This window comes from Sorex araneus, chromosome X, assembly GCF_027595985.1.
Source record: "Sorex araneus isolate mSorAra2 chromosome X, mSorAra2.pri, whole genome shotgun sequence".
Lineage (NCBI taxonomy): Eukaryota > Metazoa > Chordata > Mammalia > Eulipotyphla > Soricidae > Sorex > Sorex araneus.
In genome coordinates, this window is record NC_073313.1 from 292,946,730 (window position 1) to 292,970,828 (window position 24,099).

Below are 24,099 nucleotides of genomic sequence, written 5' to 3' on the forward strand. Positions count from 1 at the left end.
TGGAGATAAAGATGAGTCCTTGAGGTCTTGGTGATTGTTTCTACAACAGTTCTCAGAAGAATTTATTTCAAATTAAACAGGAAACTATCAAGACTGCAGAGATTGCACAGGGTTTAAGGCACTTGCCTGGCACGGGCCAACTCCAGTTCGAGCCCGAGCACTGCCAGGGGTGAGTGAGCCCTGAGTAAATCACCATGATTTACAAAAATCACAGAGCCAGGAGTCCAACCTGAGCACTGCAGAATATATGACTCCAAGGAGGAAGGAAGAGAGGGGAACCCCACCTGTCCTGCCCCCACTCTCACTCCTCAGAACACAGGGTCTGGCACACATGAAGCTCCCCCAAAGGGCTCCGGCCTGAGCCCGTAGATGGAGAGAGAGTAAGACTGCGCCCAGGACGGGTGGGGAAGGGCCTGGGTACCGTCACTTACATCATCTACCATGAGGGTGGCTATGGCGCGGCCAATCTCGTTGTAGGATTTGGCTCTCCCGGAAGGGCCCAGAAGTATGAAGAGAAATCTGCAGGGAGATGGAGCAGGAGGAGGGCAGGTAAGGGGGAAGCTGTTGATGAGAAGGATTCTCTGGCCCTGACCCATTTCCTTCCTTAGCTCTTTAACTGGCCGTAAATTTGTCCCTACCCATGTTTGCTCGGGTACCCATGCCGTAAACTTGTCTCTAGCCATGTTTGAATCCCATGTTTGCTCGGGAAGGACATGGCTTCCTCCCGGCTCAGAAGCACCCCCCTGGCACCTTTCCCTGCCCCATGAATATCCCAACCTCACCCCACAGTGACTCTCCCCACTGCTGACATCTTTTTGCAGATGATTTAGGGCTGGAGTGGTAGTACAGGGAGTAAGGCACTTGCCATGCATGTGACCAACCGTGATTTGACCCCAGCATGACATATGGTTCCCTCAACACCAGAGCTGGGAGTAAGCTCTGAGCACAAGCCAGCTGTTGTCCCAAACTTCCCAAAAACGTAAATATGAATTTATACCTTGACACTGACATGTATCACCAGTGGCTGACACGTAGGCATGGCTTAATTAGTGCAAATTGCAGTAGCTTAATTAGGACAAATTGCAGTGTCTGGTGTCAACATGTTTGGGTCTGTTTTCTTGTTTGGGCCACACCCAGCAGTGCTCAGGGATCACTCCTGGCAGGCTTGGGGACCATATGGAATGCCGGGGATTGAACCTGAGTGGACTACATGCAAGGCAAAAGCCGCACCCACTGTACTATCGCCCCCATATCAACCTGTTTTAAAATAAACTCCAGAGCCAGAGAGTTAGCACAGTGGGTGAAGTGCTTGCCTTGAATACAGCAGACGCAGGTTTGTTCTCTGGGACCCGTTCTGGTCTCCCAGCACCACCAGGAGTGATCCCTGAGCACAGAGCCAGGAGTAAGCACCGAGCACCCTCAGGTTAAAGATGATTCATAATCATCTTTAACCAAAGATGATTATGAATGTGACTGAATAAACCCTAAGACTTCTCCCTAGCTCACTTCCCTCCCTGGCCAGCTCCTTATTTCCCCTCCTCCTCCCTAGGCGCCAGCACCCTCACCTGGTGGGGACAGGCACCTCAGTCACCCCTCCCAGCATGGCCGACTGGACCAGGCGCACAAAGGCGATGAAGGGCTGGTCCAGAAAGTCCACCTCGCCCACCAGCACGTTGGACGCTTCCGAGTCCTTGGGGATCTTCTTCATGAACTTGTTTTTCCGCTGGGCAGGGAGGAAGAACCACGCGCCTGGAGAGGCCGGCGCGGACCGTGCCCACGGCCCCACAGCGTGGTTGGCCCGGGAAGTCCAGGACCGTCCACATCTTTGTACCCAGGATGGAGCTGGCCAAGACCCCAAGGGCGTGGCTTGATGAAGAGGTGGCTGAGGGGTGGGAGAGGAAGTCCCCGTTCCCTGCGTGCTTCCCTGAGACCCCCGCCACACACACACACACACACACACACACACACAGAGCCCAGACCCATCTCTTCCTGCACCTGGGCAGCTGCTGCAAGAATCAGGGAACACCCTCTGCCCCCCTTTGCCACCACTTCCTGGCAGGTAGCGACCCCTAGCTCATACTCCAAGTCTGCCCCAAGTCACCCCAGGGGCCTCCCAGGAAACCCCTAGCTTCAGAGCGTTTCCAGCTGAGACCCCAGGTGGCCTCTCTCGGCATGCCAGCCCCTGGGCTTGTCTGTCCAGGCAGGACAAGGAGGGGTCCATGCTCTCGGGGAGGGGTCGTGAGACACTGCAGCCCCATTGAGCTCCTCGGGTCCCAGGGCACAGGCAGGGCGGGCCTAAGGTCGTAGTGTGGAGAGGGTGGTGAGGGGTATTTGCTGGGCAGGGCATGAGCACAGAGGTAGAGAGGGGAGGGAGAGCAGGGGCGGAGGGGGCTGCAGGAAGGACGAAGCCTGTGGGCCCAGAAACATTTTCTCTTAAGCTCAGTGAGGGCATGGCTCTCAGCCTCCCCGGGGAGGGACCTGGCTGCAGGTCCACACTGCGTCCTGAGCCCTCTCACAGGGTGAGAGCACCCCGACACCACAGACCCTCCTGGCAGAGCACCCTTTGGCCTGTGGAAGGCGAGTGAGTGAGGACTGCTCCGTTATAACCTTCGCTGAGCTGGGGCAGAGATAAGCTCCACAGCCAGGCAGGAGGCGCCTGTCAGAGCTCTGTGAGCAGCCAGCTCCGCACAGCTCCCCTGGGAGCTCAGGACCCCTGGGAGTGACCCTGAGCACAGAGTCAGGAGTGACCCCCAAGCACGGCCAGGTGGGACCTATTTTAAAAACAAACAAAGCAAAAGCATAAAACACAGGGCCTGAGATATAGTACAGCAGGGAAGGCATTTGCTTTGCCTGCAACTGACCCTGGTTCAATCCCCAACACCCTATATGGTCCCCTGAGCACTGCCAGGAGTGATCCCTGAGCACGGAGCCGGGAGTAAGTCCTGAGCACTGCTGGGTGTGGCCCAAAAAAAGGAAGGAGGAGGAAAGGAGGAGGAGGAGGAAGAGAAGAAGGAGAAGGAGAAGGTGAAGGTGAAGAAGGAGAAGGAGAAGAAGGAGGAGGAGGAGGCGAGGAGGAGAAGAGGGAGGAAGAGGAGAAGGTGGAAGAGAAGAAGGAGGAGGAGGAGGAGGAGGGGAAGGAGGAAGAGGGGGAAGGGGAGGAAGAGGGGGAGGGGGGGAAGGGGAGGAGGGGAGGAGGGAAGGGGAGGAGGAGGGGGAGGGGGGAAGGGGAGGAGGGGAGGAGGGAAGGGGAGGAGGAGGGGGAGGGGGGAAGGGGAGGGGGACGAGGATGAAGAGAAGGAGGAGGAGGCAGCAGCTGTGCTCTAGGTAATATGCCAGGCCTTGGTTCTTAAGTTGCTGAGGAGTGAATCAATCCTGATGAAAGCCAGTGGGCCCATTCACACCCCCAAGTCCCTCAGGGGACAAAGAGGCCTGCAGCACCCCCTGAGAGCCCACAAACTCACCCCGAGACCTGAGGGAGGCTTTCCTCTGCCTTCCACCCAGCTTGGGGGTTCCCTGATGGCCTAGGGTTCGCCCAGTTCTGAAGAGTCCTCCCCAAGTTTCAGGCTTTCCCTCCTCCTCCTCTCCCTGCTCCTGGGGCATAAGCGCAGAGCACCGCAGGGCTTCTCCCGGGAGCAGGCAGAGGGGGCTGGGGGCACCTCCTCTGGGTGTCCCCTGGCTGTGCAGCCCGAGGGAGTCACAGGCCTGAGGACCTGGACCCAACCTGGTTGTAGGTGTCTGGTCTCATCAGGGGGTTCGGCCGTGACGGTGGGGGACATCCCTGAGGGCTCTCCAGGGTTTCTCTGTCAGTCCCACCCCAGCTCGTGTCACTGTTAATGGTCAGGGCTGACTCCTGGCTCTGCGAAGCACTCAGGGGACTGTGTGGGGTGCCAGGGATTGATCCGGGGCTGTCCACGCGCACGGCAAGTGCCCTACTCGCTGCAATATCACTCCATCCCCCCACCTTAAAAGCCACGAGTGAGCCCCAGAGGAGATGAAACTCCGAATTAGGCCCAAATGCCAAGGCCAATAGAGGCTGAACCCCCTTCAACCATCTTCTCTGTGCCCCCTGCCCCAGTGCCCAGAGGCGGCACTGGGGGCTCCATGAGGGCTGATGGGTGGGCAGAGACCCCAGAGGCAAACTGACCCCCACCCCGGGTCCTTCCTGGGTTCTCTGGCTCCGTCAGGGCCCTAAATTTTGTCGTAGGGCTTCCTTCCAGCGCTGACCCAGCACGGTGGCCCAGGGCAGGGCCTTCGCTACCTGGTCTGTGTTTGGCGTGTGAGAAATGTCGTTCATGCTTCTGCTCTGGGCGTGACCTAGGAAAGAAGGGAAAGAGAGGAAGCTCAACTCCTGTCGCCCCGGACCCTGATCTCTGGCAGGCTTCCCCCCTCTTCACCACGGAAGCCGGAGCCCTGCTCCCCTGACCCCCAGGCCTACCAGCGAGCATTTGCACTTTGACCCCCTTCTGAGGCAGCTTTCTTAAAGAAGATTAGCTAGACCCAGGGCTCCCCTTGCTCCTCCTCAGTCCCCCACCTGTGGCTTGATAGGGGGATGGGAGGCTTTGGGCGTTATGCCCAGGTGAGGGGTGTGTGCTGGATCCAGAGGGAAGGAAGAGACAGAGGTGGAGGTGGAGTATTAGAACTTTCTCCTGGGGCTGGATCGATAGCATAGCGGGTAGGGCTTTTGCCTTGCATGCGGCTGGCCCAGGTATCCCATATGGTCCCCTGAGCACTGCCAGGAGTAATTCCTGAGTGCAGAGCCAGGAGTAACCTCTGTGCATCGCCGGGTGTGACTCACAAAGAAAAAAAAAAAAAGAACTTTCTCCTGCCCCAAGGGAGGGAGGAAGTCAGCTCTCCTTTCCCAGGAAAAGCCAAACCCCAGAGGCTTCCCAGGCCATTTGCTTCCCAGGCCATTTCTCCATTCTAGAAGCCCTGTCCTCCTTGACTTCCCCTTCTCTTTCCCCACCCAGGATCCTCTCCAAGTGGGCTCGCCCAGCCAACCAGGGACCTCACGGTGACCCCCCACCTCAGGGTCAGGGAAAAGATTTTCTACACCAGTGTTTCCCCAAAGCGGGTGCTGGAATGATCCAGAAGGTCATCCAGGCTCAGGCGCCATGGAGGGTGCTTTCTTTTGTCTTAAAGGGACTGGGATTTCAGAGAGCCACGGAATGGTCAATAGACCCTTTGGCCCAGCCGGCAGCTGGCTCCCGGCTCTCTGTCCGCCTCTTTCCTCCCGCCGCCACCAGGAGGCGCTGCTGCGCAGGCGCACTCACACAGCCGTCCATAGGTGGCGCTCTGCCGCATCCGCAGGTCCTCGGTGGAGTGGTGCAGGCTGGGGCCGGCCGTGGGGCTGCGGGCCGGGCTGCGATCTGCCGGGAGCAAGAGGCATTGGGCAGGGTGCGGCCTCCCCAGGGAGCCAGCGTGCGTTTATGGTAGAGAATAAAAGGTCCCGTGAACAAGGCTGGGCGGCCCGACAGCTCTTCCCTTCCGCGTAGACTGTTTTTGTTTCTAAAGTAAGTTAATTACCTGGATTCAGTTACAAAGAAAATCTTTGTGCGACTGAAAGTGAGATTCAGTTCATCAAACAGGCATCGGTGTTGTAGTCCTTGGGTTTCACCACTTACTGGCTGTGTGGCCCTAGGTAAGCAGTTTAACCTCTCTGTGCCTTACCATGGTGCTGTTGTGAGAGGAAGTGCTTTCACTCACACAGCCACGCCCAGGACTCTATTACTAAATGCAAAACACATTGCCTTTTAAACAATTTAGCATTAAAACATATTGAGCAATTTGGGGCTGGAGAGAGTACAGAGGGCAGGGTGCTTGCCGTGCACGAACGAACGCCGTGCTGGGATCAATCCCTGGCATCCTATATGGTCCCCTGAGCATCACCAGGAGTGATTCCTGAGCACAGAGCCAGGAGGAACCCCTGAGCATTGCTGGATGTGCCCAGCCCTACCCCACCCCCAAAGACATTCCCCAGGGCTCATTTGGCAACTGGAGCAACGTGGTTCTGGTCACTGCATTTATCTGGCAGGTCCAGCAAGACTGTGTCTGGCCACCTGGACTGTTGTGTCAGGAGTGGAGGGACTCAGACTGGAGCTTAAGGAGTGCAGACCCGGGCGCTGCTACGGAGGATGGCAGCACCCCGGCACCCAGCAAAGCCCCTTCTGTCTCTTGAATACTGCTTGCCTCGAGCCCCTGGCTCCTCTTGCCCCTTCTGTAAGGAACTTTAAATTCTTGCCACAGACAAGCGATTTCTAGCAGCAATTTTCACCCCTGTCTGTCTGTGAGAACTTGCAGTCACCATGCCCCTCGGGGATTGGGGCCAGTACTAGGACAGGCTTCAACCCCCAGTTGACCACGCTGGGCAGCCAGGCTGAAGACCGACTCTGTCCCTGCCAGGGAAAGAGGCAGAGGGTCCCCCAGAGCCCATGCAGGATGGGAAAGACCAGAAAGACCCTCATCACCAAGGTGAGCTCCCCCAGCCCGGGGCTTCCAGGGACCTGCGTGTGCCCACAGGGACTCACTGGTGGTGGAGACGGACTTCCCAATGTCAACCAAGGAGCGGTGGATGGGCTTCTTGGTCTGGTGGCGGTGCTTCCGCAGGAGCACGTAGCTGACCCTCTCCCGGAGCTCCGGCCGCAAGAGACCATCCTCGATCTGCTTCTCAATGACATCATCTGTGGGAAAGGAACAGGCACCATCAGCGGGGCAGGATCTCGTGTGCCATTACGGGGATTAACCGGTCGGGGCAATAGTACAGAGGCAGGGCTCTTGCCTTGCACGAAGCTGTCGCAAGCTTGATCCCGGCATCCCATATGGTCCCTTGAGCACAGCCAGGAGGAATTCCTGAGTGCAGAGTCCAGAGTAACCCCTGAGTGTTGCCGGTGTGGCTCAAGTACCAAGAACGGAAAGAAAGAAAGAAAGAAAGAAAGAAAGAAAGAAAGAAAGAAAGAAAGAAAGAAAGAAAGAAAGAAAGAAAGAAAGAAAGAAAGAAAGAAAGAAAGAAAGAAAGAAAGAAAGAAAGAAAGAAAGAAAAGAAAGAAAGAAAGGGAAGGAAGGAAGGAAGGAAGGAAGGAAGGAAGGAAGGAAGGAAGGAAGGAAGGAAGGAAGGAAGGAAGGAAGGAAGGAAAAGTGTGAATGCACATGCACGTGTGTACAAATAAGGGGTGCTGGAGTATAGAATTTGTGTTACTATGAAACATATATGAAATAATACCCAAGAAAGTACCTAAAGAAGGGCAGGGGAGATAGTAAAGGGGTACACAGCTAACCTGAATCCCCAGCACTGCATCCGGTCCCCAGAGCACCACTGGGGCTATTCCTGAGCAGAGCCAGGAGTAATCCCTAAACACCACTATTCAGGGTACTCAAAGAAGCATCAAAGTACTGTTTTAAACAGCTTTGTCCCTATCATGAGTTTCTTTAATAAAAGCGTTTGGTGGGGCTGTGGGGGTGAGGGGTGGAGAGATAGTACAGGATTTAAGGTTCTCAACCTGGGTTTCATCTGGTCCTGCCAGGAGTGATGCTGAGCACAGAGCTAGGACTAAGCCCTGAGCACTGCCTGGTGTGGCCCAAATCTCCCCTTTCCCCCCACCCCAAAATGAGTTTTGGCCATGATGTATCACCATCATCCTGTTGCTCATCGGTTTGCTCAAGTGGGCGCCAGTAACATCTCCATTCGTCCTAGCCCTGAGATTTTAGCAGCCTCTCTTTACTCATCCTTCCCAATGGTGCTGCATTGGAGGCTCTTTCAGGGTCAGGGGAATGAGACACATCATTGTTACTGTTTTTGGTATATGAATACAACATGGGGAGCTTGCCAGGCTCTGCCAGGGTCATAATACGTTTGGCAAGATGGAATATTTTAGAATAAAATTCAGTCACAGATGTTACAAGGCAAGCGACCCCCTTCCTTTGCTTCACTGCATCAAAGCAGCTGATTTCCCAAAGCTGAATGTAGCTGGTTCACACTGGCAAGATCAGGTTGCCCTCCACCCCACCCCCACAGACTCGTCAAGGGACACAAGCAGTTCCATAGCTGGGGCGGGGCGTCCACGGTTGCGACTGGGGGCAGGTCTCTGCGGCTGGGGGCGGGGCCACCGAGGCCGGGGCGGGGCCTCCGCGGCTGGGGACAGGTCTCCGCGGGTGAGGGCAGGGCCTCCGCGACTGGGGGCGGGGTCTCGGCGACTGGGGGCGGGGCCTCCGCGGTCCAGTCTCACCTATGATCTGTGGTAAGGAGCCGCTGTCCAAGTCCAGGAGTACCGTCCCCGTCTGCAGGCAGGTCCGGAGCTCGAAGAGGCTGTGCAGGGACAGTGTGGACACATGGGGCTTGCTCCAGCGTTCGCCACCTTCTTCTACCTTTTCTTCAAACTTTATCCACCTGGAAGGGGTGAGGACAGGTGAGGGTGGGTGCAGGCTGGCCAGAGACCTCAAGGGGGACCCATATCCGGAGCATCCCAGGAGAGAGGTCAAGCTGTGCCCAGTGTCGGGCTTTGGTCCGGCGTTCATTCACTGCCTCCTCTCCCTCCAGACCCGCAGTGCTCAGCAGTGAGTGGCCTCCAGAGAGAGACTAAGGGGTGGGGTCGAGGGTCTGGGGGCCTTTCCATAATCACTCTGGACTGGGTTGTGGTGCACGCTCCTGTACACTGCCTACGAATCATAAAAGCCAGCTGGGAATTACTAAGAATCATTTACTGTACACTGAAGGTCTGGAGCGACAGCACAGCGGGTGAGATTCTGGCCTTGCATGCAGACACCCTGCTTCCAACCCCTCACCCCATACGGTGCCCTGAACCGACCTTGAGCACAGTTACCAGGAGTCAGCCCTGAGCACAGCCAGTGACACCCCCTCCCGCCAAAAAATTAACAATTGAAAATTAACGTTGACTTAGAATTAAGAAGCCTTATGATATTCCATAATATTAAAGCTTTTCCAAAGCGACTTCGCAAACATGCCCCGTGGGACTAGGGGCCAGTCCTGGCAACACACAGCTGTAAAGACCGAAGGATTAGGCGCTCCGCCCAGCAACGCATCAGACCTTGAGGGTCTGGAATCCAACTCAGGACCTCTTGCCTGCCCCGGCATGTGCTCCAGCCCTTTCCACTATCTCCCCTTTGAGTTACTATAATAATTGTTATTATTATTATATTTAATGATATAATAGATTATTATTAACTTAAGTATCAAATGGATCTGGTTACTCAGGGCTTGCCCTATGGGATGTGGTTTTTTGGAACTAGAGAGAGCATCCCCTGGGAGGTGTGTGCTGAAAATAGACTAAGGACCAAACACAATGGCCTCTCATTGTAATGTATTGTATTGTATGGTATCGTAAACCATAATTTGCATAAGTAGAGAGAGTAAACTGTCTGCCATAGAGGTAGAAGGAGGGGGGAGAAGGGTTGAGATATTGGGGACATTGGTGGTGGAAAATGTGCACATGGAAGCTTTATAAGTGTAGTGCACGGTGATTCATGACAAAGAGAGAGAGAGAGAGAGAGAGAGAGAGCATTCCGTGTGACATAAAGTTTTTCCCCACTGGTTTGCATCAAGATCTGAGGGATTGATTCTGAAATTTCGGGTTCAAATCTAAAGGGTCATCTGGGGAATAAAGGAAGTAGAAAGTTAAGCCAAGGATGGGAGAGAATTTGTCCTTTCTACAAATCTTAGGGCCAAGTCTGGGAGCCCACGCAGCTGCACAGTCACGCGCTGTCCTGCAGGGGGCAGCACCAACACACCGGTGCCCGCAGCGGGGCCGAGGACGTGCAGAGGGCATCGGCGCCCGAGACCAGCTTGCTCAGCTATTTGCCATGTCATCTTCCATTTGTGGTAGACGCTGTTTCAGCCAAATCCCAAGGGAGTGTTTTCAAGACCAAGACTGTAACCCTGAAGTTGCATTGAAAAAGTAACATCTGAGAATGGTTGGGGAAACTGTAGCTAAAAATAGGGCTGGGACCTGCTTTAAGCAGGTAACTAGTTGCTGAAAAGCTGGAATAATAAAAACAAATTAGATTCCAGTCCAGATGCAAACAAGGGCAGTCACAGGACAGAAATCCAGAAGCAAATCTGGGCCTCCATGAGATTCCAGGTTTTGGTGCAGGGGTGTGTTTTAAAAACGATCAACATTTAAAAAAATGATATTATAAATTTTAGGTTAGTTAAAGTCTCGATGTAGAACTTATCTGCCACAAAATCTTATTGAGTCTTAGAAAGGCAGGAAATTTGATTTGGGCTGCAACCTACATGAAGCTTGAAGACATCAAGCAGAGTGACATAAGTCAGCCCAAAAGGACAGTGTCATTCCACTGAGGGACACAGTCACCAATTCTCAGGACAGAAAGCAGAGGACTGCTGCCAGAACAAGGGGAGTGGGTGAGTGGAGGGACTGTGTGGCTCTCAGTTTTATAAAATGGAGTTCTACAACTATATGACTGTTCTTTATACCACTTCATGGTAAAGTTAACCATAGCTAACTGGTAACATTACTGTGATATATATTTTATAACATATGTTATGATATAAAATTATATAATATCATATTTATATGATATGCAATATACTTATGGGAGCAATAGCACGAGGTAGGCGTTTGCCTTGCACACTGGCCAACCCAGGTTTGATTCCTCCACTCCTCTCGGAGAGTCCAGCAAGCTACAGAGAGTATCTCGCCCGCACGGCAGAGCCTGGCAAGCTACCTGTGGCGTATTCAATATGCCAAATACAGTCACAAGTCTCACAATGGAGACATTACTGGTGTCCGCTCGAGCAAACTGATGAGCAACGGGATGACAGTGATATATTGTATGTCATATGTTTTACTATGATATATATTTTACCACAATTGAAAGAAGCACTTTTTTCTTTTTTGCACCACACATGGCAGTGCTCATGGATTACTCACTCCTGGCTTTCCACTCAGTAATTATTCCTGGCAGTGCTCAGTGGACCATATAGGATGCCAGGATCAAACCCAGATTGGCCAAGTGCAAGGCAAGCGCCCTCCCTGCTGTGTTATCACTCAGGCCCCAGAAACACATTTTTAACCTACAAGCAAAATACAACTGTAGCAGAATATTGAAGGTATTCTTTTCTTCTTGGTTGAAAGGATCTTTATAATCTTGGAGGTAATAATATCTGAAATAAGGAGGGCCCAGGAGAACTCGATGGGCTAAGCACCTGCTTCTGTGGCAGGAGGCCAGGTCTGAACCACAGACCACGTGGTCTCCAGAGCACAGCCAGGAGCAAACCCTGAGCACAGAGCCAAGGGTCACCTCCAAGCACTGCTACTAAACACAAAACAACAACAAAACCCAATATGTAAGACCAAAAGGGAAAAAGATTTTTTGTTAGATGAAAATAAAGTAAAATTTCTATGTTATAAAAATAAGACATTTATAAATTTCACTGGAATGCAACATATTGGAAAAATATTTGAAATTAAGCATTAAAAGATTGATATTGGGCTGGAGAGGTAGTATAGCAGGTAGGGCACTGGCCTTACACATGCTGACCTAGGTTCAATCCCTGGCACCTTTTATGATGCCCTGAGCACCACCAGGAATGATTCCTGAGCACAGAGCCAGGAGTAACCCCTGAGCACCAATGGGTGCCCACTTCACCCTCCCCTCCACCCCCAACCACACACACACCACCACCACCACATGAAAAAAAGGACACACATGGGTTTCTGAAAATGCCTAGCAGAAATTTTGGAGGAATCCTGTGAAGTGTTCGACAGTGGTTACTTTTGAGGAGACGAGGGGACTGTAAGCAGGAGAATTCAAGATGTTTTCCTCTGCTGGGGTTAATGGTGGTAACAAGAGCTGCCCGTGTGCAAAAGGACTGCGTCCTCGATCCCAGCGCCACTGCTTCCTTTTAGCTGGGAACCTCAAGCAAGTTACTTGTCTTTCCTCACCTTGGTCTTCAGGACAGAGTGTGTAGTTCTCGGAGAAATGCCTGGCACATAATTCAACTCTGTTCATATTGACTATTAATGCAAAATATTGCTTTTGGGACTTTTTAAAAATAATGAGAAAGTAGAGAAATCCAAAGCTCTCCCAACGAGAAGACAAAGTAGGGGGTGTTCTGTGGACCACCACTGCAGCCATTTGTGCATGAAAGCACAAGGGCACACTAAGGTGGGCACACACTCCACAGTGACAGACACACACACAGTCACAAGCACACACAGTCACAGGCACACACACAGTCTCAGGCACACACACACAGTCACGGGCATACACACATACAGTCACAAGCACACACAGTCACAGGCACACACAGTCACAGGCACACACACAGTCCCAGGCACACACACAGTCACAGGCATACACACACAGAGTCATAGGCACACACAGTCACAGGCACACACACACAGAGTCACAGGCACACACACAGCCACAGGGACACATACAGTCATGGGCATACAGAGGCACACACACAAAGTCACAGGCACGCACAGTCACAGATGCACACACAGAGTACAGGCACAGTCACAAGCACACACAGTCACAGGCATAGTCATAGGCACATACACAGTCACAGGCACATATACAATTTTACATTAAGGGCACCCAATGGGCACAATATTGAATGGGCAGCCCTTCATATTTATAAAGAATTATCAGTATCCATACCATCTTAAAGGCTCTTTGGTATTTCATTGTATAAAGCTACCAAAAATGATGAGAGAGAGAAAGAGAGAGAGAGAGAGAGAGAGAGAGAGAGAGAGAAGAAAAGTCCTTGCCCTAGAGACTGGGGGTGGCAGGAGGGAAACTGGGAACATTGGTAGTGCAATATGTATACTCAGGGAGGGGGTCGGAACATTGTATGACTGAAACCAAATCATGAACAACTTTGTAATTTTGTTCTCACTATCATTCAATTTTAATTTTTTTTTTGCTTTTTGGGTCACACCCAACAATACACAGGGGTTACTCCTGGCTTTGCACTCAAGAATTGCCCCTGGCGGTGCTCAGGGGACCATATGGGATGTTGGGAATCGAACCCGGGTCAGCTGCATGCAAGGCAAATGCCCTATCTGCTGTGCTATCACACCAGCCCCTCACTTTTAAATTTAAAAAAATTTTAAATATGTAAAAGTGATAATAACAAAATGATAAGAATTGTCTACATTATTTCTCTATAAATTTTATTATGCATAAGGCTCATTTGAACGCTTTGTGATTCGCTCGATTTGTTTTTTGGCTTTTGGGCCACACCCCCCGGTGCTCAGGGGTGTTTCCTGGCTCTCTACACTCAGGAATCACTCCTGGCTTGGGGGAACCTATGGAATGTCAGGGATTAGACAGTGTCGAATGTGTGTAAGGCAAGTGCCTTACCCCACTGAACTATCTTGCTGGCCTCTCAATAACTTATTTAGGACTAGCACGGAGTAAGATTCCTATTCACACAGCTTGCTGGGGGGCTCCCTAGTGCTGCGGAGGCCTGGGACCCTTCCCAGCAGCACCCGGTCAATCAGGCTGGCAGCTCAGGGCAAGGGCCTGAGGCTGTGCTGCTGCTTGAGTCTTATGGTGCCAGGATTGCCTGGGTCACCCCAGCAGTGCTCAGGAGAATCCAGGGCTGCACTTTGGCAATGCCTGCAGGAACTGTCTGGTGCCAAAGCTCTAACCGAGATCAACCACATGCAAGGCAAGTACCTTGTCCCCCGTCCTGGCTTTCCAGGCCTTTCTTCGTTTGTTCATTATTATTTATGTGATGATTCAAATTTATATCATATTTTCATTTTTATTGCCGTGAGGTTGAACATCTTGTCAGATTTCCTCTTTATGCAACGGGAGGGCTATCATTATCACGGTGTGATGCCCGATTCAGTGCAACTGGCCAGGCATGTGGCAGAGACTTGGAAACTTGAAAGTACACAGGATGAAAAGTTTGATTTACAAAGGCTTAGAAGATGAGACTAAATATGGGAGATGCGCAGAGACCAATCACTTGCCATGAAGACTCACCAGCTGTAGAATAGACTTCAATGGGGAGATCTGCTTGGGAAAATATCACTGAAGTTATGGTCTAGATGTGTCTGGACGTAACCAATAACAAAGTTTCCCTGAAAATTAGGTCAACGTAGGTAGGGTTTTCAAGAAAAAAGATGAAAGGAGAAGTCCAAATGTTTTAGCTTGAGAGGGGTCCTCTCTTTCCCTGGGAATCTTTCTCCTATTCAGTAAACCAGTCCTTCAAAATACACAAAACAAAAGGAAGCAGAGAGAGATTGCAGCAGGTAAGGCTCTTGGCGTGCACATGGCTGACTCTGGTTCCATTCCAGCACCCCATATGGTCCTCAGCCGCACCAGGAGTGATTGCTGAGCACAGAGCCAGGAGTAAAGCACTGAGCACTCCTAGGTGGGGCCCAAAGCCAAAAATTAAAATAAAATACATAAGATAATAATGATAACTTCACTTTGACACTGAAACCCCTTTGCTACTCTCCAGCCTTCTTCTACCCACCCAAAGTGCAGTGTACCCCAGTATATCGAGGAAGGCCAAGGGGTAGACTCCCTCCTCGACCTCGTACAGACCTCGTGCTTATTCTCAGGGAGCTCTGGTCCGTAACATTTGAGCCTTTGGCTCCAGTCTGGACAGACATAGTGCCACTGGCAGGAGTCGTGAGACAAGCCTGCCCTTAAATCTATTCACTCCAGATAGCACCGACCGTTCTCTCCACTCCAAACACCATCAGACAAGGGCCAACTGCAGGAAAACAACGTAACCTGTTTCTAGGTTCAGGGCAAGGAACTAGAGACCACCAGCTACCAACATCCCCTGAAAACTTTATATCAAAAATGAAAATTAGAATATACATGAATGTCACTGGGGAAACCTCTCCAGGGCCCTTGCCCCTGTGAGGGGAAATTGGAATGTTGAAACGGCCAGCCTGAGTCAAGCCACAAAATTCTGTGTTTCAAGTGGCTCCAACCAGAAGTGGAGCTCAGGCTGGCTGCAGTGGCACCTGGAGGCCGCAGGACCCAGGGTCTGCAGCTGGGCTCCGGCCTGGGCTACCAAGCAGAATTTTACAGAGAGATTCTTGGGCCACATATGGCTCAAGGATTACTGCTGGCTCTTGGGGCACCATATGGGGTGCCAGGGATTGAACTGTGGCCAGCCACATGCAAGCCTTATACACTCTACTATCACTCTGGCCCCATAGGAAAATTTTTCTTTCTTTATTTCTTCCTTTCTTCCTTCCTTCCTTCCTTTCTTTCTTTCTTTCTTTCTTTCTTTCTTTCTTTCTTTCTTTCGTTCTTCTTTCTTCCTCCTTCCTTTCTTTTTTCTTTCTTCCTTTTCTTTCTTCCTTTTCTTTCTTTCTTTCTTTTTTCCTTCCTTTCTTTCTTCCTTCCTTCCTTCCTTCCTTTCTTCCTTTTCTTTCTTTGTTTCTTTCTTTTTTCCTTCCTTTCTTTCTTTTTTCTTTCTTTCTTTCTTTCTTTCTTTCTTTCTTTCTTTCTTTCTTTCTTCCTTTTCTTTCTTTGTTTCTTTTTTCCTTCCTTTCTTTCTTTTTTTCTTTCTTCCTTCCTTTCTTTCTTTCTTTCTTTAATTGAATCACTGTGAGCTACATTTATAAAGCTTTCATGTTTGAGTTTCAGTCATACAATGATTGAACACCCATCCCTCCACCATTTTCCACCAGCAACAAGTCCCCAGTATCCCTCCCCCATCTCACCTCTCCCTGCCTCTATGGTGGACAATTTCTGTCTTACTCTGTCTCTACTTTGGGGCATTATGGTTTGCAATACAGATACAGAGAGGCCATCACGTTTGGTCCTTCCTCTACCAAGCCTCACCTAGTTATTCTGCTTATTTCCTCCACAGCGAATGCCCTGGCAGCGTGGTTCTCAGACTTAAACACGGGGGAAGGTTCTGTAAATCTTTGGTAAACATAAATTACGCCTCTGCTCTCCCCCACCCACCACCACACACTAGTTTTTATTTTGTTTGTTTGTGTGTGTGTGTGTGTGTGTGTGTATCTTAGGCAATAAGAAATAATAGATCATGGTGACTCACTAGTTAAAGAATAAAAAAATTTTTTTTTTAAAGAAATAATGGAGGGCCAAAGAACTGGGGTGTTTCTAGCACATTCCCAAGACACAACTGAGGCCCTGACCCTGGAACCCCACTTTAAGAACCAATATCCTGGCACGATGACTTAAACCCAGTTGCTCCCAGAAATATACTTTTTAGGGGATGGAGAGATATACAGTGGGGAGGCTGCTTGTCTTGCATGTGGCCAGTCTGGGTTTCATCCACAGCTTCCCATATGGTCCCTGGAGACCCACCAGGTGTGAGTGAAGAGCCAGGAGTAAGGCCTGAGCATCGCAGGGTAGCCAAAAACATTTTTAATGGTGCATGGTGTGTGTGTGTGTGTGTGTGTGTGTGTGTGTGTGTGTGTGGTGTGTGCGTGTGTGCGTGCATTTAAGCTCTTATTGTCTAGGTTGTATCCTACATCAATTTATATCAGAATATCCAGGCAGGTGGAGACCACTCAGACTGTTCTCCAAAAAGGTTCTGAGGTGAGGACTCACTGGCCTAGCAGTTAGCCTCCAATTGTGTCAGTCCTGATACCTGGCTGCTGAGTGAACACCTGCGCCTCCAAACAGGCAGTGCATTTCGTACGGGCAGAGGCCACGCTTTCCTCTCCTCTAGTCCTCTAGTAATCCCCTGCCCAGAACAGCACTCATTGTTGCCCCCTCCTGCAGGGGATAGCCAAGCCTCATTCATCACTTTGGTAATGTCTAATTATGAGGTCATGGTAGGACAAAAACAAAACAAGAACCATCGGTGCTTGTGGACTTGACAACATCAGTGTTTGAGTGTGTTTTTAAATGATCAGAATGGCCTAAGCAAAGACCATCAGAGTCCAGTAAATTCATAGATGCACACAGATTATCTGGACTGAACTTGCCCTCAGGTAGGAGCAGCTGTGAAAAGTCAAACCGAAATCAGATAAAGACCCAACGTTTATGTCCCAGGAAGCACAGGGGCAGAGAAACCTGGAGAACCTCACCCAGGAACACGCTGGGCAGCAGCCAGAACACGGGACCATATGGAAGAATTATGGTGTTCCTCTGGCAAGACAACTGTGAGGGGAAAATAAGGGAGGGGCAACCCAGAAATTAAAAAATTTATTTAGAGGGTCTGAGTGATAGTACAGCAGGTGGGGCACTTGCCTGGCATGCAGAAGATCTGGGTTCACTCCCCAGCATCCCATATGGTCCTCCGGACCCCACAAGGAGTAATTCCTGAGTGCAGAGCCAGGAGTAAGCCCTGCCCTGAGCATTGCCAGGTGTGACCCAAAAACAAACCAAAAATAATTTAGAGATCTACAAATATGATGTGTAGCTCAATCTAGAAAAAAAAAACAAAACAAAACATGCCAAGACAGTGTAAATGTGAACACTGCCTGGATAATCCAATGAAATAAAGAGAATTACCATTTGATCCAACGATACCACTTCTGGGAATATATCCCGGAGAAGCAAAAAAGTATAGTCAAAATGACATCTGCACTTACATGTTCACCACAGCACTGCTTACAATAGCCAGAATCTGGAAAAAACCCAAGTGCCCGAGAACAGATGACTGGTTAAAGAAACTTTGGTACATCTATACAATGGAATACTATGCAGCTGTTAGAAAAGATGAAGTCATGAACTTTGCATATAAGTGGATCGACATGGAAAGTATCATGCTAAGTGAAATGAGTCAGAAAGAGAGGGACAGACATAGAAAGATTGCACTCATCTGTGGAATATAAAATAAAAGAGTAGGAGACTAACACCCAAGAATAGCAGTATATAATACAAGGAGGTTGGCTTGGAAGCTGACCTCACATGCTTGGGGGAAAGGCAACCCAGATAGAGAAGGGAACAACAAGTAAAATGTGATTGGAGATCCCGTGCGGGAAGGGAGATGCGTGCTGAAAGTAGACTAGAGACTTAACACGATGGCCACTCAATACCCCTATCGCAAACCACATCACCCAAAAGGAGAGAGAGAAGAGAATGGAATACCCTGCCACAGAGGCAGGGTAGGTGGGGGACGGGATTGGAGGGTGGGAGGGACACTGGGTTCATTGGTGGTGGAGAATGGACACTGTGGAGGGATGGTTCTTGAACATTGTATGAAGGAAACACAGCATGAAAATGTGTAAATCTGTAACTATACCCTCACGGTGACTCACTAATTAAAAAAAGAAATACATTTTAAAAAGAAAAGAAAGAAAGGGAATTATGTCATTGTTTTAGACTTGACAGTGATGTTGTGGTTGTGTTAAGAAATATGCCTTTAGGAGCTGGAGCGATAGCACAGTGGGTAGGGCATTTGCCTTGCACGCAGCCGACCCGGGTTCAATTCCCAGCATCCCATATGGTCCCTTGAGCACCACCAGGAGTAATTCCTGAGTGCATGAGCCAGAAGTAACCCCTGTGCATTGCTGGGTGTGACCCAAAAAGCCAAAAAAAAAAAGGAAAAAGAAATATGCCTTTAGCCAGGATAATTGCAAACAGGACTTGAAGATCTATTAGCACGGGCACATTCAAAGCAGTGTTCTTCCCAGTATCTAAAACCTGCAGCATCTCATGTCAACCTGTGAGTGAATGAAAAGTAAGATGTGCTGCAATACAATGGAATATTCCCAAGCTGTGAGGGGAAGGAAATGCTGGTGCAAGGGCGATAGTTCAAAAGGCTGAAGTGCCAATACCTCTATTGCAAACCACAACACCCAAAAGGAAAGAGAGAACAAAAGGGAATGCCTCCCTGCCACAGAGGCAGGGTTGGGGGGGGGGATGGGATGGGAGTGGGAAGGATACTGGAATCATCGGAAGTGGAGAATGGGCACTGGTGGAGGGATGGGTACTGGAGCATTGTAAGACTGAAACACAAGCACGAAAATATGTAAATCTGTAACTGTACCCTCACGGTGACTCATTAATAAAAAATAATAAATTAAAATTTTAAAAGGCTGGAGTTCTGGGGCCCAAGAGATAGTGCAGTGGGTAGCGCAATTGCCTTGCACACAGCCAACCTGGGTTCTATCCCCAGTACCCCATATGGTCCCCCAAGCCTGCCAGGAATGATCACTGAGCACAGAGTCAGGAGTGAGCCCTGAGCATCACTCCAGCCCAAGAAAAAGGCTGGAGTTCATGCATTACATGCAGCTGGTCCCAGGTTTGATCCATAGCACCACATGGACCGCTGAGCACCACCAGGAACCCAGCGTCACTAGACCCAGGCATACCACATTACCCGGTGTGAGCACTAATAACTAAGTTAGCTTGGCTGGGTGAGCTGACGGAACTGCTCCTTAATAGGAGTGAGGAAGGAGTGAGGGGTGAAGAATCCTGGAACCAGGGTATAATTCGCTGAGAGAACACAAAGTCACATGTTGAATAGTCCTGGACCTGCACCCGAACCCCCCCCCAAAAAAAAAAAACTGTTGTTCTGATAAATGCTCAACATAGATTAACCTTGAAGGCATTAGCGGAATAAGCCAGTGCTGGTGACAGAAAGTAGAATGGGAACCAGAGGGAGGAGGAATACAGTCGTTGATTAAATGGGTTTGGCGTTTCCATTGTATAAGGTGCAAAGGGCTCTGGGATGGCAGTGGCTGCAAGCCACCACAAAGAGCTGGATGCCCTGAACGGCCGGCTTCAACACAGCCAACATGGCAACTTTCATGTGAACTAAACTTTACCACAATAAAAAGAAAAAATAGAAAAGAAGGTGGGGGCGGGGGGCAGAACAAAGAAAGATGCCACCTCTTCAGAGACACAATCTAAAATCTTTCCAGTGCAATGACATCCTTCCTGGGACTTCTTTCAGCTGGATGCAGTATGTGGCAGGGCTAGTAGGACAGGACTTTCTTCCTGTCCCACTAGCCATGAGGGTTAGCCACTGGATTACCCATTGAGGTTGGGGAGGGGCTACAAGCGTTCTTATTCTGCTGCACATGACTTTTGTATAAAAACTGAACTTCCCTAAATGAAGGAATAAAATGAGTAACCCCTTTTCAAATGGATGAAGGAATAAGCTTGTCAGAAAGCCTCTAACCCAAGCCGGGCTTCAAAATCACAGAAGCCTGGAACATGGTTAATAAGTAATTCCTGGCTACTCCTTGCAAATTGACCTTTGTGTCCCTTCGTTGGCTCCAAAGAGTGAGGCTACAGAGTTGAAGAAGCTGGTCAGGTGGAAAGGAAAATGTCTGGGCTGGAACGGAAGTCTCAGGGATTTTGTCCAGGCCAATAGCAGGTGCCCCTTTCCCAGAGGGACAGAGCTGGCCAGACCCTGAGGAGTCTCATGTCACAGAAATCAGTTCTCTCTCATGCCCAGAGGCCCAAAGCAAAACCCTCGTAACCAAGTCACAGACACAGTGACAGGAAGTTGTTGTTCCCTTAGTACCAAGGGCGGACCTTGGAGCAAAGGACAGCCCAGGCTTTCTTTCTCCTATTTTTCTTTTCCTTTTTTTTCAGGAAGAATCAGCAGCCCAGGCTTTCTGAGGCTCAAACAAACCACTCGAGATGTGCGAAGAGGCAGACTCCTCAGTCTGGAGAGGAGCACAGTCAGGGAGCACCCGAGATCCACACTGAGACGGAGAGCCACAGTGTAGCGCCTTCCTGCCCTGAGGAGCTACAAGCGTCCCGAGACATCCCAGCTCGGCTAGACTTGGACCAGTTGGGAATGTTTCACAAATTCCAACATCCGGGTTGAACCCCAGACATCGGAATTCAGGAGCCTGAGAATCAAACCTCAATACTTTTGAAAAGGAAGAAGGGTCTTTGAAAAGACAAAATAATGAATTAACTAGATGAATGAATGAGAAACTAAATTGAAGCTGATACAATTATGTAAACCATTGCTAAGGCAACACAAGAGTGTTTCAAGGGGCCAGCGTGACAGTACCCTGGGTGAGGGGCTTGTTTTCATGCAGCCGACCAAGTTTCCCTTCCGAGGCACCCAGGAATGATCTCTGAGAGCAGAGCCTGAAGTAAGCCCTAAGCACTGCTGGGTGTGACCCCAAAATAAAATGAAACCAAAGAAGTGGGGCTGGAGAGAGAGTACAGCAGGTAGGACATTGCCTTGCATGTGGCTGACCCAGGTTTGACCCCTGACATCCTATAGGGTCCCCTGAGCACTGCCAAGAGTAATATTTGACTGCAGAGCCAGGAATAACCCTGAGCTTCACTGGGTAGGGCTCCCAAACTAAAAAAAAAAAACAAAATGAAGAATGGTGGGAGAGATGGCATAGGGGTTAAAGTACTTGCCTTGCACACAGCCAATCTGGTTTGAGTCCCAGAATGCCCCGAGAACCTCCAGGGATGGCCAAAACTTCTCCCCAGTTTATTTTTTGAAGAGTGAAATTGAGAACATAAGTAAACATTGAGATTAGAAGGAGGGTCCTTTCTTCTATGTTTATTTTGCAAATCAATAATTTGTTTGCAGCAGTTGGTTTACTCCAAATAAAATGTGGAGTATTTTAATTTCATAGATTAAGAAATATGGGGCCAGAGAAGCAGTACAGAAGATAAGGCGCTTGCCTTGCATGCAGCTGACCCAGGTTTCATTCCCACATCCCATATGGTCACCAGTGGAGTGATTCTTGAGAGCTAGGAATAACCCCTGAGGGCTGCTGGGGCGCCCTGCCCCCGGCCCGCCCCCAACCCCCCACCCCTGCCCAGAAGAAATACATAAACTGCACATTGCAGCCTATGATGTTAAGGTTCTGCTATCTTTAAATGCTTGTTTTGAGAATTGTGTTTGTGAGGATTATGTCTTGGGTGAGGTTAAGTTTCTGCCCTAAGCATTGTGGGGTACACACCTATGCTGTGGTGATTATCTGGGGGACCCCCTGCTCTGTAGCTCTCCCAGACGTGCCCCATCACCCACCATCTGAAACTTGATTTCCCTGCTTCAGCTACAAAACATCAGGACAGCATTTGTGTTTTCTTCCTAATACCTGTTTGTCATGAATTTTGTGACTCTACAGTCTGGAGCACAGCAGGTAGGGTGTTTGCCTTGCATGTGGCCGACCCAGGTTCAATTCCTCCGTCCCTCTCGGAGAGCCCGGCAAGCTACTGAGAGTATCCTGCCTGCAATGCAGAGCTTAGTAAGCTACCCATGGCGTATTCAATATGCCAAAAACAGTAACAAGAAGTCTCACAACGGAGACATTACTGGTGCCCGCTTGAGCAAATCGATGAGCAACGGGATGACAGTGATACCGTGATATGTAATGTAAAATATAATATGTGTAACATATATGTTACTTATCAAGTTCTTACAACACAGTAATTAAAATACATTCGAAATGGGATACAGGGGATGGAACTGGGTTAGCTGCGTGCAAAGTAAATGCCCTTTCTGCTGTACTGTGGCCCCAGCACTTGAAAGCACTTCTAGGCAATGTGGTGTTGCTTTTTCGAACCCAGACCTAGGGGTAGAGGTAAGCTGGTGCTCAACCAGGCAGGTAGCTACAACCCAGGACGGTTTGTGTGAAGCCAGGAGGACACTCGGATGAGCAAGGCTTGTCCTCAAACCCCGTCTTCTCCAAGCTGCATGATCTTGAGCAGATTCCTTTTCCCCAAAATCTCTCTGTCCCACCTGCTTAATAGGATCAGTTCCAGGACTTCCTCTTGGGATTGATTTGGGGATGAAATGAGTTAATACAAATAAAGTGCTTAGCACATCACCAAGTGCTCAGTTAGTGTCAGCCACTGTCATTCATTTCTTGGTTGCAGTTGGCAAGGCCAGGGGTGGAACCCAGGGCCTCATGGGTGTGTGGAAAGTGCTCCACTCGTGCAAAACCAACATTATGATGCCAATGACGATAATGTAGCCGCAGAAACCGAGGAGTAGGCTCAGGGTTAGTGGAAAAGCTTCCAGATATGACAGACTGTTTCTAGCTTTTAGGGGGCCAAAAGTTACCACAGATCTGTTGCTGTTGTTTTGTTTGGGGCTAGGGGGCCACACCCAGTGGTGCTCTGTACTCAGGGGCCCCTATGGGGTGCTGGGGGTCAAACTCAGGCCTGCCACAGGTAAGGCAAACACCCTGCCCACTGGACCATCGATCTGGCCCCCGCTGCAGATTTTTGACTTTGACCATGGGGCTGTGTCTGTAAGGTGGCGTGACGGCAGGTTTGCCTCTGAGGGAGCTGGCCAGGATGACCCCTGTGGGTGAAGGAAGGTGACCAGAGGCTGGCAGGAAGAGGCCTGACCTCCACTCGATCAGTCTGCCCCTCTCCCTCTCTGTCAGTTCAGCCGCTCTCAGGGACAGGGACAATTAAGTAAGTACTGTAGTACTGTTGTACCATTGTTCATCAATTTGCTTGAGCAGTCACCAGTAACATCTCCATTGTGAGACTTACTACTATTTTTGGCGTATGGAATACACCACGGGTAGCTTGCCAGGCTCTGCCATGTGGGCAGGATACTCTCGGTAGCTTGCCGGGATCTCTGAGAGAGACGGAGGAATTGAACCCAGATCAACCATGTGCAAGGCAAACGCCCTACCCGCTGTGCTATCACTCTAGTCCAATTAAACAAAGAAATGAAAATTAAATAAATCAATTAAATTTAAAATAAAATAAGTAAATAATTAGTGAATTAAAATAAATAAATGTATCACTATATCACTGTCATCCAGTTGTTCATCAATTTACTTGGGCAGGCACCAAGTAACGTCTCCATTTGTCCCTGTCGCATGTTAGTATACCCTGATGTTGTACTGGGGACTCTTTCAGGGTCAGGGGAATGAGGACCATTGTTGTTACGACCAAAAGCTTATATTCGACAGACTGGGAACACCTGTAAAGGTGATTAGAGGCTGCCCCAAAAGCCTCCGTCCCTCTTGGAGAGCCCAGCAAGGTACCAAGAGTATCCCACACGCATGGCAAGCTATCCATGGTGTATTCGATATGCCAAAAATAAATATATCAAAGGAAATATATATAAATAATAATAGGGGGAAAGAAGACTCGGATTGACCCTTCTCACTATGCCTGCTACCAACATCTTGTTTGGGCTCATAATCTCCCCCCACCCAAACCAACGCCTCATCTGTCCATCTCTCCCTCTCCTCCACACTGAAGCCA

At 49.8% G+C, this 24,099-nt stretch overlaps 1 protein-coding gene across 1 annotated transcript in view; it reads right to left on the reverse strand.

Moving 5' to 3' along the window:
• SLC4A5 (solute carrier family 4 member 5) overlaps positions 1-24,099 on the reverse strand; it is a 97,620-nt gene that overhangs the window by 44,279 nt on the left and 29,242 nt on the right. Inside the window, exons 5-10 of the mRNA XM_055120930.1 lie at positions 8,220-8,380; positions 6,525-6,677; positions 5,271-5,366; positions 4,259-4,314; positions 1,566-1,723; positions 432-519 (exon numbers count right to left, since the gene is read on the reverse strand). Coding sequence (XP_054976905.1) covers positions 432-519; positions 1,566-1,723; positions 4,259-4,314; positions 5,271-5,366; positions 6,525-6,677; positions 8,220-8,380 — 712 coding nt within the window. The remainder of the gene's footprint in view (positions 1-431; positions 520-1,565; positions 1,724-4,258; positions 4,315-5,270; positions 5,367-6,524; positions 6,678-8,219; positions 8,381-24,099) is intronic.